Source organism: Rhinatrema bivittatum, chromosome 6, assembly GCF_901001135.1.
Source record: "Rhinatrema bivittatum chromosome 6, aRhiBiv1.1, whole genome shotgun sequence".
Taxonomy (NCBI): domain Eukaryota; kingdom Metazoa; phylum Chordata; class Amphibia; order Gymnophiona; family Rhinatrematidae; genus Rhinatrema; species Rhinatrema bivittatum.
The window spans coordinates 260479764-260496993 of NC_042620.1; the positions used below are offsets into that span (position 1 = coordinate 260479764).

Genomic DNA, 17230 nt, shown 5'->3' on the forward strand with positions numbered 1-17230 from the left:
GTAGGGGGAGTGACTGGACCACCAGTAGAGATGTGAATCGTGTCCTCGATCGTCTTAACGATCGATTTCGGCTGGGAGGGGGAGGGAATCGTATTGTTGCCGTTTGGGTTTTAAAAATATCGTGAAAAATCGTTAAAATCGTGAACCAACCCCCTAAAACCCACCCCCCGACCCTTTAAATTAAATCCCCCACCCTCCCGAACCCCCCCCAAATGCTTTAAATTACCTGGGGATCCAGCTGTGGTCCAGAACGGCGGCGGTCCGGAACGGCCCCCTCAATCTTTTCTTTACTTAACTTTATCTCTTTTCTTCCAGCTACCTAAGCTTCCAAGTTCACGGTCCTCGTTTAATGTAACTTTGTCTCTTCCTTTACCTAATTATTTTTATCCCTGTTCGATGTAAACCGTCCTGATATGGTATTTAACCATGAAGGTCGGTATAGAAAAATGTTAAATAAATAAATAAATAAATTGAATCCTTTTGTCTTCAGCCGGCGCCATTTTGCAAAATGGCCGCCGCAAAATGGCGGCGGCCATAGACAAAAACGATTCGACGCAGGAGGTCGTTCCGGACCCCCGCTGGAGTTTTGGCAAGTCTTGTGGGGGTCAGGAGGCCCCCCCAAGCTGGCCAAAAGTTTCTGGGAGTCCAGCGGGGTTCAGGAAGCGATTTCTTGCCGCGAATCGTTTTCCGTACGGAAAATGGCGCCGGCAGGAGATCGACTGCAGGAGGTCGTTCAGCGGCGAACCCCCGCTGAACGACCTCCTGCAGTCGATCTCCTGCCGGCGCCATTTTCCGTACGGAAAACGATTCGCGGCAAGAAATCGCTTCCTGAACCCCGCTGGACTCCCAGAAACTTTTGGCCAGCTTGGGGGGGCCTCCTGACCCCCACAAGACTTGCCAAAACTCCAGCGGGGGTCCGGAACGACCTCCTGCGTCGAATCGTTTTTGTCTATGGCCGCCGCCATTTTGCGGCGGCCATTTTGCAAAATGGCGCCGGCTGAAGACAAAAGGATTCAATTGAGGGGGCCGTTCCGGACCGCCGCCGTTCTGGACCACTGCTGGATCCCCAGGTAATTTAAAGCATTTGGGGGGGGGGGGGTTCGGGAGGGTGGGGGATTTAATTTAAAGGGTTGGGGGTGGGTTTTAGGGGGTTTTAGTGTGCCGGTTTTCCTGCCCTCCCCCTTCCCCCGATTTACGATTTTTTAACGATAAATCGGGGGAATTGGTATTGTATCGTGGCCCTAACGATTTTTGACGATTTAAAATATATCGGACGATATTTTAAATCGTCAAAAAACGATTCACATCCCTAACCACCAGTATCACCCCAAGCAGCCAGGCTGGGGATCACCAGGAAAGAGGGCCCCAGGCTGAATAATCAAGGGAAAAAATCCCCCCTGGGACCCAATAAGAGCTAGGAGACAACTGTCTCCCTTTGCACAGATTCTGTTTTTTTTGTTTATTTTTTTTTAAAGAATGGAATAAACAATACTTGCTTGATCCTGAATCAACCAAGTGGGAAGAAGAGAAAAGAAATCACCAAAAGGAAGAAAAGAAGATAACGCTAGGGAACCGCAGGTTCAACTGCCTGCATCTGCTGGAGACAAATACTGAAGGGGCGCAGGGTGAGCACTGTCCTGATATAGGATACCCTTTCAGTTTTTCTTTGTCTCCATCTGCTGGTCAGGAGCCTCAACCCACTGTCTGGACTGATCCGGGTACGTACAGGGAACCTATCTGTTGTAGTAGTTAAAGGGAGGTCATTAAGGATCTTGCTTTCGGGTGTGACCCATCTCTCTCAATCATCTCCTCTATAGCGGGGTGGGGGGAAAGGCTTTTGCTAGTCTCCTTATACCTCTCATTATTGGGTTCCTTGCACACTCTTTTCCTCCTCAATTTTCTTTGCCTGACTCCTGTAGGCTTAAGGCTTGTATAACCTTCACTTTGAGGAGGCTCGGTTCTTCCCTCCTAAACAATCTCTCTGCTACATCTCCCCTTTCACTCCCCCCCCCCTCCTCCAGGGGAGCTTCCTCTGGGAGTTCCAAGTCTCCTGTATCACTTTCTGGACCACCAGGGAAAGGCGGCGAGGGGGGGGTTCCCTCTGTCCTAGGTTTCTTTAAACCTATTGTGTGTTGGGAGTTCAAGGGGGGAACTACTTCCCAGGAGGCCTTCTAATGTAGCCACTTTGGCTTTCATTTCTTTATACGCCTGGTGCATTAGCAAGATAAATTCTATGGAAAACTCAGTTTCCTGCAATGTGCCTTACCTTCTTTCTTCTGGGGCTTCTCTCTCTAACTCAGGGCCAGCCCGTACCTCAGCTGCATCCCCCCCCCATGATAGGCCCTCTGCCCCTTCAGGCTGCTCACAGGGCTCCCTCTGAGCCGGTGTGGGTGGTGCATCTGCTTGCAAGCCATCCCCCCCTCCCCTCCTCACCGCCATCTGTCCTCTGGCAATTCACAGCAGGGGCAAAAGGATCCCACAATGGAGCTCCTTCTTGTCCCACACTGTGCACATTTCTGGCCCCTCTTGGCCATGCGTCTTGCCGCTGGAGAGGGGGGGGGGGGGGGAGCCTGTGTTCCCGCCACTGTGGCTAAGGACGCCAAACCACTCCCAGTGAGTGTGCCTCCCCCCTCCTGGAACTGCCCTATGCAGACCACGGCTTGCTTAGGACTACTCTAGGGTTTTGTTCCCCCCCCCCCCCAAAAGGTGAGGAGGGGTTCTCCCCGGAGTCTAACTACCTTACCCTATTCCTACTTCTCTCTGGGGTTTTTTTGGGTTTTTTTTAATAGTTCCTAACTATCCCAGCCTACCTCCCACCTAACTGGAGGAAGAGAACTATCGAGGACCTTCCCAGCTATCCCAGAATATATAGGGCGAGTGACGTTAAGCAAAAAGATTAAAAAAAGGAACACGGAAAAAAGTTCTCTGCCTCCACCTATCGGCAACCAGGGGAATCCTGCAGGCGTGGACTGGTGTGCAGGACGAAAAGGAAGGAGGTATTTTACCAGCGTGTAGGCATTTGTTTCAATCTCATTTGTTGCATTTTCTCAAAAGGACATGCATTGGTGGTAAATTACTGTCTTTTCAGAAGGAGGGCTATTGCGCTTGGTAGAAGAGAGGGAGTTCATGTTGCTGCTATCTAATTTTGCATGGTGAGCTGAATGGGGGAATGACCTAGTTCTGCTCTGCACTCACTGCTGGGGGTGGGGATGGCTCCTGTAGATGCAAAGTATGTGTTTACATTTAGCTCCGTGACAGTCATGTGTTCAGTGTCACGCGCCGTGAGCACCATCCGTCAGGTATGTCCCCAACGGAAACCAGGTCGAGAACCACTGCTCTAAGGCACCTGGTAGATGATGCTCACATAAGCGACACACTGAACACATGACCATCATAGGGCTAAATTTAAACATATACTCTGCATCGACAGGAATCCCATGACCCCCAATAATAAGGTGAATTGCAGAACTAGGATATTTCCCCAAACAACTCACCATATAAAAAGATATTCTGATGCTGGTATCATTTCAGTAACAGGAAAAAATACTCTCCTACCATGCACATTGTAAAATACAAAAATCTGAAAAGAAAAAAAAAAAAATGCTCAGCGCATGTATAGCAAACCTACCATACCATAACAGCACTAACTCCAAGGAATCAAACAGCAATAGCCCTACCAATGAAAAGGCAGTAGTGCACCACAAATGCATGTCCTATTGAGAAAGCACAACAAATAAAAACAGATACAAATGCCTACATGCTAATAAAATACTTCATCTCAGTCACGCACACAGAACAGGCCTTCACCAAATACAGAATAAAAGATCACAAATTACAAATGTGGAGACAAAAACTGGAATGGAAACCCCCCAAAAAAACCACTCTGATGCAGTGCAAAACTGGAGAAATACAAACAAATATTTCTTCTACACTAAGCAAAGTACAAAGATAGAAGAAATGCACATTCCCAAAACTGACAATTCATGGCTTTTGCATCCTGTCACTCCTCCTCCATGCTCCCATCATCTCATTTCTCCCAATTATTCCATTTCAATCATCTCCTCACACATCCCTGTCCCTCAAATCCTCTTCCCTGTGCTCCCTCTTGCCCCTGATCAACTCTCCCTACCCCCTCCCTGTCCAACTACTCTGACTCCCTGTTTTCAACCCTTCCTGTTCAACAGCCCCCATACATTCCCTCTCTTCCACCTCCCGGCCCAGCATGTCTAGCATTCTTTGCGCCCCCCCCATAGGGTGAAGAGAGCATCAGCATCACCACTTCCAGGCCCAGCGGGGGAAGGTAAAGTTAGTGTTCCATGGGACCCAGAAGAGCAGGAGTTAACGTCTGGCTTTGATCTGGAAGAATGAGGAAACAGCCTCCCACTGAGCCAGAAAGAGAAGAAGAAAGCGAGAGTAGCCTCCCATCAGGCCTGATAAAGGAGAAGTCAACCGACTCTCATCTGGCCTGATGAGGAGAGATCAACCTCCCAGGACCTTGTGACTCACTAGTGTGTCCCGACACACCTGCTGAGAACCACTGCTCTAAGGATAGCTTTAAAACAGTCACTATGATATATTTATTTTTGAAGTAAAATGATCTAAACAAATGTTGGTTGTTTTTCAGCATCTGGCGTATAAGAAGATTTTGTGATAATTACAATTATTTGAATTTAATCACTCTCCTTTCCAAATAGAGTTCAAGGCAAGTTACAGATTCAAGCACAGTTGATGGGTGTCACTTATGAGAAAATGTTAACCAAGGTTTTGTGGTTTTTGTTTTGAACCACCTTGGGTTAGTCCATTGTCCCTCTTTTCATTTTGCTTTCAACCTAATCATGTAACAAAAGGAAAATAAGTTATACAAGGAGGGGAGTGGGTTTGTTGACTTACTATTCTCAAAGGATCTATCAAAAGGGTTCCTGAAGCACATCAACCTCACTGGAAATGTATACAGTGATGGGAAAACAATGGCAGCTCTTCTTTAACACTGTATAAAAATTTCCAGCCTGAGTAAAAGGCAAATCCTCTTTAATACTAAACTGCCAACAGCTCTCACTGTGTGATTTTCACCACTAAGGCATTTAGAGCTGACACATCTGCAGACCCAGTTTCTAATCCCACTTCTGTCACCCGCACTCTGCGAGTCACTCTTCCTGTGCTATTTCTGAGAGAATAGGAAAGGTTGGGGGTCCCTGCAGTATACAAACTCACCTCATTCGACTGCTTCCCACTATATGACATCTTTTTGATAGCAACCACCTCATTACTGCGAACATCTCGGGCCTGTAGGGGAGAAAGAGAAAGGGCAATGACAGCACATATGTTCATCACTAAATTAGAAAGAAACACAGGAAGGACCTGGAAGGAAGAAGTGGTTTCTGAAACTTACAAAATAGACGGCCCCAAAGCTGCCATGCCCAATCTCCCGCAGGTCCACGAACAGCTTCTCCGGATCCTCCTTATAGAAGAGGTCCGCTACTTCTGGGTCCTTCAGGCTCCCAGCCCGTGCATTAGAAGGCATAGTCGCCGCCACCGTGCGCGTCTGCGGCCCCACAGCGCTTCACGGTGAGGCGAAGAGGTGATAGCAGCGTTCTCAGCCAGGGTAGGATAGCTGACGTGGCAGAAACTCTTGTACCTGTCCAGTTCCTGCATGAAACATGGCAAAACTAAAGCACATCAGTTCATGTTTCACAGACAGTAAAGGCAGCAGACATAATTATTTATTTATTCAGTCTACCCCTTGTATTAGGGACAGTAAGTGAAGCAACCATTTCATCCAATTATACAGTGTAACTCAAACTGAGAAGAATAAGTATTTCATCCTTAATGTTGCGCTATGATATATGTAAGCTTATGCATCGGGAACATCGAGTGCACGGTCTGTCTTTGCACAACCTGGATATACAACCAATAATATATGATTGGACACTGGACAGTAAAGGGCCAGAATATACACGCGATGCTGCCTGACAAACTGCAACACCCGTTTATTCCTAAAGTACTACCAAGATACAGGATTTTAAGTTAAAAAAAAAAGAGATGGTATTTATAGTAGTTTTGGATCAGATTTCCCCATTGAAATACGCCACATAAACAAAACAAAAAAAAAAAGATTAAAAATAAATATTGCATTTCCAAACGTTTAAGCTCTGCAGGAGAAACAGTAAGATTTCCATTTTCAGCTCTGATTTCTGTGAAATGAAAGAACCCACACTAGATATCAGGAAGACAACAAAGAAAGCCTCTGGATCCCCATCCTAAGCATAAAGGTGCATCTCATCCTATTCATGGTAGCGGGAAAGCTCCAGTGACCTTCCTGGATTTCCTAACTCCTGTCTGCTCTTCAGTTTGTAAGCAAGACTGAACAACAGACTTCAACTCCCGAACCCTAACCACCTCCCCTTTTGAAGAGGAGGGAAGAAGAAGCGGAAACAGGAAGGATCCCCAGGTAATTAATGAAAACAGCAGCCCAAGGCAGCTCTTAATGAGAAAAGGACTTTGCTAGATAATTTTACAGGGACAGGAGATGCATGTGCATGGTATATGTGTGTGTGCGCGTGCGTGCCTGTCTCTAACTCTGCCTTAGCTGCTTGCTAGCCCCTTAGTTACAGCCCTACCATTGGCTCAGCATCAACCCCAAAGCACTGGAGCTCTAAGCAGGCAGAAACAGGAAGGAAGGAAGAGAAGGAGGAGGCAGGTTTTCCATACTCCTCCTTCCTTCAGGCATCGCCTTCAATAGGTCCCATCACAGGCTTTCATCCTCTCTTACACAGCAGTTGAAACTTAACACTTGCATATCTGTCTCTGTACGATAATTGGTCTTCTTTACATGCTTTATCCACACCGTCTACATCTTTCTAGGTCCAGTTACAGCTATGAAAATTAATTTTCTTATTTAGCAAACAATTCAAAGCTCTGTATCATTTTAATGTGCTTCAATAAAGCAATTTCTGTCACTCAACCTTTCTGTAATGGTTGCACAAGACAGCCCTTGAATGAAAGATGGTTGAAAAAGCTGAAGGCGAGAGGTCATGCATGATGGCTCCCTGATGAGAGCCAAATAAAGCAAGGAGAGCACAAAGGCAATACATAATGGCTCCCTGATGAGAACTAGATGCGGAGGAGGGAGCAATGAGGCTGCGTTATGGCTCCCTAGCGAGATAAAGGCCCAGTAGGAGAGGATAAAATAACTACAGCTAACCCAAAAGTACTGTGGTGATAAAATCCCCAAACGACAGGCTGTAGATCGACATCAAAGAGCAGAATATCACGCTGTTACTATGGCAACTGGAATTCTCAGGCTGATAATTATGGATCCACAGACTCAGATATTCTGGGAAACCAACAACAAACGCACAACCCAGCAGCAAGCCATCAATCTTGCCAGCAGCAAAAACCACACAAAAACTACTGGGGCAGGGTGGGGAGCAGAAGAATAGAAGAAGGGGGCATTGGCAACTCCTCAACTGACCCTGGTTACCTTTTATTAGTGTATGCAAGATATAGGAGCACCGGAAGAGGTGTGTGTGTGTCAACATTAAAATAGCAGGGATGCAGTGAGACATGCCTAAAGTACACTGGCAGAAATGTATGGGGGTTCTCAATATTGGAATAGCAGGGATGCTGCAAAATAAAACAGATGCATTAGCAGAGCTGAATGTATATATGGGTTTCAGTACTGCAATCGCAAGGGGTGCTGCAAGTTAAGATTGGAAAAAACAATTAACAATAAGTATAAACCATCTTAAAGAAACTGAAAGGAAAATAGAATCCTTCTTTATAAGGTTTGGCGCTGAATGTGGGCAGATAGGAGCAACAGGTGAGATAAGGCCCTGACCTATATGTTCTCATTTCATCACTGAAACATACTTTGCAATATTCACATCCAATTTTTTAGACAATGTTTTTACGCTCTGCTGGTCCGTACATATCTCATAAAGTCATGTCCCTAGACTTATGGGAAAGCCAAAAATGTAAACATTCCACAGCCAAGAAAGAGGCAAATCACAAGTGACTACAAAAGTAGAAATTAATAAAACATAAGGGACCTTTGCACGGAGGTACAAATCAGTTCCCAAACAATACTTCTGTAAGACATCTAAACGCAATTCTGCCTCCAACAGAGCAGGTACATCAGTGTAGGCGAACAGCATTTGTGTGACATGTCAGAGCATTAACCTCTGAAAACCTCATGTTCTCTAGATCTTTATATTCATTTACCTTATTCCTTGATTTACTAGCTTTTTTCCCCCCTCATTCTGTCTCTATGAGAAAAAAAAAGCACAGGAAATCAGGCCTTAACAAGCTTTGCGTGGAGGGATGTGTGGGTGACCTTTATCTATGTGTAAATACTGTATATACGTCTACATCTACCGGTAGATCTTATATATATAGATATATAAATATGCATTTATATATTCTTGTTAGTATGCATATATACATATTCGTGTGTTTGTCTACAAGCCACTTCAAAGTGCATAAAAGCTCTTTGGGGTACTGTCTTGCTGTATCTTTGTATTGCTTTACAGGTACCCTATACATATCAATAGGGACAACATCTATAAACACACCCATGCGTACATCCTGTGTTTGTGGGACAAGGGGCGGTGCTTACCTGCGGGGGCTGGGGGAAAGCTCCCCCGCACTATCTCCTGGTATCCAGGCAGGGGGTGGAGGGACCAGTGTCTCTGCCCTACTCAGTCTACTTCCCGCAGGACTTCAAAGGGCGACGCCGGGCAAGTCCCAGCTGCCCTTACCACTGCCGCTGCCGCCATCCCCTCTACTCCGAGCCTTGACCATGACAACTGCAACACTCCCGTCTGTACCTCTCACGGAAAAAAAAAATGGCCACCCGATCGGGAGCGGGCACCGGGGAGGGAAGAGAAGGGATCATGCGCAGAAGAGGTGTCAGACACAGGAAAACGCAAGCGCAAACCGCACGCGCCCGAAAGAGGAGCGATAAGCGCCTGCGCAAAAGAATGTGAGGGGGAGGGGGGGAGAAAAAAATCCTCCCTATAGTCAGGATGGGAGACGCGGCTAGCACTTCCCTTTCCACGTCTTAAGGCGTGCGAGCGCCGCCTCTTACGTTCCCCGCCCCTTTTGAAACTTGGAGCATAAAACGTTTCCAAACAACCACTGTCTTTCTTCTGCTCCTCTTTGTTTTCCTTAGAAGAGCGGTGTCCGAAGGCATTGGGCTGATTCGAGTGATTGGGACTAGATGGACAGCTTTAACAGTAACTGGGTGGTAGCCAGCAGGAGGCCCGAGAGGCCGCTGGTGGCCGACGAAAGAAGAGTGGGCCGCGGGGCCCCCTGGTGGATCCCATCCCACCAGCGCACGATGAAAGAAGAGAGCTCCACCGGGAGAGAGCCCCGTTCTCTTGCTTCTCCACGTGTGCAGGCCCTGTGGTATTCAAAACACGTGCGGCTAGTACCTATTCTATGTTGAGATCCACGGAGATTAGCGCCGAGAAAGTGTTGGCCCCGCAAGAGTTGAATAGCGCAGGGTCGGCACACGAAGAGAAACAGCAGAATGAGCTACCCTACTGCCTTCCCTGTGTGTGAGTGAATGGAAGCCTACCGGGGGGAGGAGGCAGTAGGTTTGTGAGTATGAATCGGATTTTGCCAGGTGTTGTGTATATGTGAATGGGAGCCTGCTTTGGGGGCAGAGGTGTGAATGGGAGGCCTGCTTTGTGAGGGTGAAATGGAGCTCGACTTTGGAGGAGGGGGAGGGGGTGTGAATGGGAGCCTCCCTCACAGGTAAGAGTGTGTGTGAATGGGAGCTTGCCTACGGTTGTTGCCCTGTATTCTGGCCTTTCTTCAAGATGGTTCTAATAAGGGACTCGCCTTGAATTCCTTGAAGGTGCGGGTGGCTGCCATTTCTTGCTATAGGGGTCGGGGGGGGGGGGGGTCTCCCTGGCAGGACATCTGGATGTGTTCCTCTTCTTAAGAGCTGTGAAGAGGTTATGGCTGCCCCTTTTGTCCCGTTGTTCTCCCGTGGGTTCTGAACTTGGTGGCTCTAATAGGGTGTCCCTTTGAGTCTCTGAAATAGACCTCGCTGAAGGACCTTTACCTGAAGATGGTGTTCCTGGTGACAATTTGTTTCACATGGCAGGTCTCAGAATTGCAAGCTTTCAGGTCAATACAGTAAAGTGCGGACGGTTACCCTGCTTCTAACCCGCTTTCTACTCACAATTTGGCTGCATTAGCCCAACCCGCGATTCACTATCCCTTTTAACCCATCCTTACTGCTTCTTTAAATCAACGGGAAACCCCTTCCGCCTGTGGCATGTATATGATATGTAAACTATCAGATTAGCTATTCCCTCCCATACAGTAACGCGCGCCCCGATTATCGCTTTTTAAACCTGCAGTTTTGCCGTGCATTTAACCTGCTAACTTACCGCCTACCCTTACCCCTGCGTTAGAGGCAGGGGTAAGGGTAGGCGGCAAACTTTCCTCCAGCCCTCGCTCACCTACCCTGGCCGCGTCCATGGGTGCCGGTCTCCGGGGCAGCTCAGTCCTCTCTACCCTCCTCCCAAAGCAACGAAAAGCGAAAAAGGAGAAAAGCAAAATGACATGTAAAGTGTAACTTACTTTTCTTGCAGCCCTCCGCCGGAGACGCACCGCGGCTCCCCTGCCTCCCGGGGGCTGCCCCCTGCCTCCCGGGGGTAGCCGGCGAAGATAGATGCCTGCACGGCATCCATCTTCTCAAGGCAGTGCATTAGCGAACTCCGACGTCACACGCCGTGATGCCAAACGTAGTGACGTCACGCCTTGAGCGGCCAAATTGCACGCACAGGCTGAATGCATGCAGGAGAAGTGGCCGCAGCTCAGTAAAGGATTCTCCCGGGAGCGATCGTGTCAGAGGGCCCGTGCAGGCATCCATCTTCGCTGGCGGGGCCACTTTCGCAGGGGGCAGCCCCCGGGAGGCAGGGGAGCTGCGGTGCGTCTCCGGAGGAGGGCTGCAAGAAAAGTAAGTTACACTTCACATGTCGTTTCGCTTTTCTCCTTTTTCGCTTTTTGTTGCTTCGGGAGGAGGGTAGAGAGGACTGGCAATCCTGAGCGTAGGAGAACGTCCACTTCCTGGTACCTATCATTTCAAATGACATTTGAAATGGCAGGTACCAGTGCACCCAGGTTACTGTATAGGCGCTGTATAGCGCTCTATATAGTAAAATGGATTGCGCGGGCCTAACACTTCACGGACGCTTCTTGGACGAGGCTTGCATTTGCATGCCATTTTAATACCGTATCGAGCGGTAGGTGAGCCGGACTGTGCGTGCGGCAAACGCAGATGCGCCCGGCACTAACACAGCTCTTCCTACCGCTCCTTACTGTATCGGCCCGTTTGTCTTTTCAGGACTCTTTTTGGTGATTTCCTCAGGCACAGTCACTTTTCGGCCGTAGAACAATGTCTAGCGCAATGGGTAGCCAGTTTTCGAACCAATGGTGAAGAGTGACTGTAGGGACTCTGGTAAGCCCACCACCTGTACATTGTTTCTCCAGGCACAGTTCTCAAGCTCGTCTAATTTTTCTTCTAAATCCTGATTTTTATTTTTTTTTTGCATGCAGGGCAGCCATGCTGTTATCGGCCTCCTCTTGCCTTTCGTCTTGGCGCATGACTCTAGCTTCCATGCCCGCCATTCTTGTCTGATCTGTGGCCCACTTATCGTGAAGTTCATCTAGTGATGACTAGTTTCTGGAGCTGGTCCTTCAGCGCTGCGGAGACGCACGAGTAAGCTCTCTAATCAACATATCTGACACCCTCTCGGAAGTATGGTGTCTGCCATTTTGTCCTGGGGAACCGCGATCTTTTCTGGTGGTGGTTTCCTTAGCTGACTTGACATTTTGGGGTTGTGTAGCTACGGCATAGTCTCAAACAGGTCGCAAACTGCAACATCTTAACTTATTGGGGAGGGAGGCTGTTTCCTGGGGGGGGGGGGGGGGGGGGTGATTAGCAGCAAAATCTGATTTTCGTCACGGACTCTCAAGGAGCCCAGAGTAGGACCTTCGCTCAGGCTGACGTCATCGCTGGAAGTCCACCATTAAAGAATATTTCATGTGTCTATTATGTTTCCAGTATGTTCCTTAGTAAAGACTGAGGCAAAGAATTAATTCATTTTTTTCTACTATTTCCTTGTCCTCCCTGAACACCCCTTTGTCATCGAGTAGCCTACAGCCTCCCTCAATTTTTTTTGCTTCAAGTGTACTTTAAAAAAGATTTTCATTTTTTCCTCTAGGCAGGGGCAGTGAAATGCCTTTTTGGTGGGGAGGGGCAAGCAAATCAATCAAGTTCTGTCCCCAACTCCACCTCCAGTTCCCACTGCCAGTTTCTTACTTTTTATTTACAGCTAATGTCATTCATTTTTATATATATTATTCATGTAAATAAAGTATAACTATACATTCCCAGATTGACTAATAAAAGCTTAATGCTATGAAACCAGACTTACTGATAAATGACAAATACAGCCTTACTAATAGAAGTGCCAGTACTAAGTGACTGTAAGAAGACAAAGCAGAATAGCAAGAGATTAAATCAGAGACCAAGAAAATGTGTCCTCAAGATCCAGAAACAATCCTAATTGTTTGGGGAAACAGTTACCTGACGAAAAGGAACTTTCAAGCTCACCTTGAGATGTTGCCTATAGATTCTACACCATACAGGCTTCAAAAAGGAAGCTGCTTCATACAATGGAAATAGTAGGAGCACTAGTACTAAATGTGAGAGATTGTAATCATACCCGGCATGCCCTGGCTTAAGAGTGAGGTTCATTCTTGTCATTGTATATACACAGGGCCGGTGGAAGCACTAGGTGAGCTAGACCTGGGCCCAGGGCACTGACCATTAGGGGGCGCTGCTGCCACTTGTGGGGCTCGTGAAAGGTAGGAGTCAGGGCTGCAATCAGGGGCGGGGGGTGTCAGTGTTACCAGGGGGGGGGGAGGCAGTGCAAAGCAGAAGGTGCCTAATCCCCTTGCTCCAGCTCTTTGTAAACAAAAACCATATACCTCAAGCTTTGTAACATAAGCTCTGCAATCACAAAACTGCCCCTCTTTCCCACTTCTCCCCCTCCCCCAATAATGGGTGCAGAGAACTAGGATATTTCTCCAAATGCCACACCATACAAAAAAAATAAAATAAATTCTGGTGTCATCTCAGTAACAGCAACACACTCCCTCCACTGCCAGGTATACTGTGAAATAATACAAACTCCTGCAAAATGTTCACCATATAAAGTATTTAGCAAATTTGCCACAGCATAGTAGCACTAATTCCCAGGATTCAAACAGCAACAACAGCACTTATGAAAATGCACCACTGCAAATACTGAAATGGGCCATAACACACCAATACGCATCCTATTGGGAAAATATAATAAACAAGACTGCTACAGACCCCTACACATTAGCAGACCATGACAGGGGCTCAGTGGCCCCAACATTTATTTCTTTATAACACGGGAAGCCCCACCTTATGCTTCTCTTATGCTTCTTTGTCCCCTTCTCTCGTCCTCTGCCCAGCACCAGTATCTCCCACCCTCTCTCTTCACCCCCAGCCCAGAGTGCAGCATCTCCCCTTTTCACCTGTCTTCCCTCACCAATGTTCCAGGGATGGGGAGAAGAGAAAGATGATGCTCACCCCATTCTAAAGCCTATGCTTGTCTGGCAAGCTTCTCAAATTCTCTCTTGACCTGCCTTACTACTGTTTTACATCTAACTTGCCAGTGCTTATGCCCGCACCTATTTTCATTTTGGTCTTTCCATTTTTTTTTCAACATTTTTTTTTTTTTTTTTAAGTATTAACTACCTCTTTCACCTTTAAACCCTTTTAGCCTTCCTTACATCATATTTTTAAACAATGTCCACAAATTTTAACCTTTGGAACTGCTCCTCTTAGTTTTTGTTTTTCATTCTATCATAGTCTCCCTTTTTAAAGTTATATGCTTCTGCAGTCGTTTTACTTAATGTCCTTTCTCCATGGTTAATGTCAAATTTGATTGCATTCTGATCACTATTGCTTAGCAGTTCTACTAATACCACTACTTACTTAACATTTCTATAGGGCTGCATGACATACGAACACTGTACAAATACGCACAAAAAACACAGTCCCTGCTTAACAGCACTTATAATCTAATAAGACAAACAGGGAAACAGTAAGAGACTTGGGTGTTTCATAAAGTAAGACAATGGTTAAAAAAGAAAAGAAGAAAGTTAATGAGGCTAAAAGCAGACAATTGCGTATAAGATTTAAAAGCTGTTTAAAAAAGATGGGTCTTCAGATGGTATTTATTCACAGCAAGAGAAGGAGCATGATGCACCAGTTCAGGAAGACTATTCCAAGCACATGGTGCAGCCAGATGGAATGCAGAGTCTGGAATTGGTGGTAGAGGGGAAGGGCACAGATAGGAGTGACTTGTCTGATGAGCAGAGTGCATGAGGAGGGAGAGGTGTAGAGAGAGGAGAGGTAGTGAGGTGCTGTTACGCGCGCCGGCCGTGGCAGATCCGCAGCTCGGCTCACCTCTTTCAAAATGATCCAGCACCTGGTCCCTCATCTCTGGCGGCTGTGGGCTGCCTGCTCTGTTCTTCGGCCGCCCCTGGGGCCTCCGGCTCTGCTACAATTCCTGATGCTCCGCGTCTGGCTTCTCCGCATGGCCCGCGGAGAGACACCATCCCGACCTGCGCCACATCCCTCCCTAGGCACGCGTGCACAGCTGATCGTTAATAGGGCCCGTGGCGGGAACCTGGCCGCAGCCCCGAATGATGACGTCTGCTAAGCTCCGGTATATAAAGCCGGGCTCCGCTCTCTCAAATTGCCTTTGCAACAGGTCCCCTTGCTAGTCGAGTACTCGTTGCTTCTTCTGTTCCTGGTTCCCGATCCTGATTGCCTTCGTTCCTGTTTCCTTGTTCCAGTGTTCATCTCCTTCATCTTTCCTTCAGATTGCTAACCTGGTTTGACCCTGCATTGCCTGACGACACCATTGCCTCTCTCCAGCCCCAGAACTCTGCATCGTCTGACTACTCCGTTGCCTCTCTCCAGCCCTGGACCTCTGCATTGCCTGACCACGCCGTTCCTTCTTTCCATCCCTGGACTTCTGCTTCGTCTGACCATCCTTTGACTTTCTCCTCATCTAGTCCTCAGCCTTGCTTGCCACTGCTTCCAGATTGCCGCCAGCCCAGAACCCAGCTTGCTTAAAGACACCTCTTCAGCCTTTGCTCTGGACGTGGTTCATTCAGGCTTCGGCCTGCTCTTGCTCGGGCACCCTCTGTCAGACTGTGTTCCTATTGGTGCCTGGGTCTCCGGGACTCTGCCTCGTCCAGTACAGACTGATACCTACACCAGTTGCTGCCTCTGGGCTGACCTCGATCCACCCGATGACCACTGACAGAGGCTTCCTAAGTCCAGCTGACCCCGGCACTCAAAGGCTCAAACCACGGGTAATGAGGGTTGGTATTGCTGAAGCGCTAGCCGGCCTCCGTCCATCAGCCCTCTCTGCCTGCCGACTGTGGGGACCCGTAGGATCCCTCCAATGGGTAGCGTCAACCCCACCTCTGCCCAAGGGTCCACCTCCGGTGCAACAGGTGCTGCAGAGTGAAGGCATTTGTAGGTGAGAGAGGAGCTTGAACTGTATGCAGGAGAGGAAAGGGAGCCAATGCAGTGACTTCAGAAGAGGGTTTATGTGAGCATTGCGATTTGAAAGATAAGTCGTGCAGCTGAATTTAGGACAGATTGCAGTGGAAAGATGGCTTGTTAGGAGACCTGTGAGGAGCAGGTTGCAATAGTGTAAGCAGGAGAAAATGAGCAAGTGGATAAAGGTTCTGATAGTATGTTCAGAAAGAAAAGAATGGATTTTGGTGGTTATAGAGAAAAAAAACAGTACATTTTAGCAGTGTTTTGGATATGTATAGAGAAGGAGAGAGAGGAGTGTAAGATGACTTCTAGGTTACGGGCTGAGGAGACTGGGAGGATGACTGTTATCCACAAAAACAGAAATAGGAGAAAGAGGGAATGTTGACTTGGGGGGGGGGGGGGAGGGGGATGAAGATAAACTCATCATGGCCAAGACAGAGCTCCTTAAGGTGTCTGTAGGACATCCAGGCAGCAATGTCGGACAAGCAGGCCGAGATCTGGGATTGGATTTCTGATTACATTTCTGGTGTAGAAAGGTAAAACTGAGAGTCCTTAGCATAAAAATGGTAATGAAAGCCATGAGAAGAAATCAGAGCACCAAGGGAATTAGTATATAGGGGGAAGAGAAGAGGGCCCACAACGGAGCCCTGAGGCACACCAATTGATAATGGAATGGCAGTAGAAAATGAGGAACCACCAGAGGAAACACTAAAAGTGCGATGGGAGAGGTAAGAAGAAAACCAAAACAGGACAGAGTCCTGAAATTCAAGCGAGGGCAGAGTACAAGGAGTAGGTAGTGATCAACAGTGTCAAAAGCAGCAGACAGGTCAAGGAGGGTAAGGATAGAATAAAGACCTTTGGCTTTAGCCATAAACAGGTCATTGGAAACTTTGGCAAGGGTTGTTTTTAGAAGAAGGTAAAGGGCAAAAACCAGACTGGAGTGGATCAAGAATGGCTTGAGGTGTAAGAACGTTAAAACAGAGGCGATGAACAGCACATTCAAGTAGTTTGGAGGCTGAAGGAGATGGGACGATAGTTGACAAGACAGGTAGGATCCAGTGAGAGTTTCTTAAGGAGTGGTATGATTACAGCACATTTGAAGGCAGCAGGAACAGTAGCAGTGGAGAGTGATAGTTTGAGGATGTGACAGATGGAAGGAATGATTGCAATAACCCTTTGCACCAGGTCAAGCATTCCACTGAGGACTAGATATAAAGTAGTTGCTCTTCTTGTCAGTTCTAGCACCAGTTACACCATGTAGCAGTCATTTATAGCATCTAAAAATGTAACATTTCTAGAATGGGTCAAAGTTTAATCGGGACAATCAATACTGGGGTAATTGAGATTTCCCATTATTATGTTACCAAATGTATTTGCCTTTCTAATTTCAGTTAGCATTTGTTTGTTTCTACATCTTGGCCAGAAGGATGATATATAAACCCACTGCTATACTCTTCCCCATCACACGTGGAATTTCTATCCATAAGGATTCCATAGTGCATTTTGTTTCCTACAGACTTTTTATCACACTTGACTCTGCCATTCTTTACGTATAGTGCCACCCCTCCACCAATTCAATCTGCCCTGTCACGTCAGTAT

General features: G+C 47.3%; 1 protein-coding gene and 1 long non-coding RNA gene across 5 annotated transcripts in view; one reads left to right on the forward strand and one right to left on the reverse strand.

The window, feature by feature from the left end:
• The window catches only part of TAOK2 (TAO kinase 2), a 150316-nt gene extending 141380 nt beyond the window's left edge, over nt 1-8936 (reverse strand). Inside the window, exons 1-4 of one of the 3 annotated variants that reach the window (XM_029606968.1) lie at nt 8615-8936; nt 8221-8264; nt 5390-5646; nt 5212-5283 (exon numbers count right to left, since the gene is read on the reverse strand). In XM_029606968.1, coding sequence (XP_029462828.1) covers nt 5212-5283; nt 5390-5521 — 204 coding nt within the window. In that variant the 5' untranslated portion in view covers nt 5522-5646; nt 8221-8264; nt 8615-8936. The remainder of the gene's footprint in view (nt 1-5211; nt 5284-5389; nt 5647-8220; nt 8265-8614) is intronic. The other 2 variants (XM_029606969.1, XM_029606967.1) reach the window with 2 other exon arrangements.
• Nucleotides 8937-9080: 144 nt separating this feature from the next.
• Nucleotides 9081-14972, forward strand: LOC115094185. Of its 2 annotated transcripts, XR_003857506.1 has the most exons (4): nt 9081-10134; nt 11360-11473; nt 11572-11734; nt 14914-14972. It is a non-coding gene; the product is annotated as an uncharacterized LOC115094185 (long non-coding RNA). The 2 variants fall into 2 exon arrangements; XR_003857505.1 differs by lacking the exon at nt 14914-14972 and having other exon boundaries at nt 11572-11908.
• Nucleotides 14973-17230: the final 2258 nt, after the last annotated feature.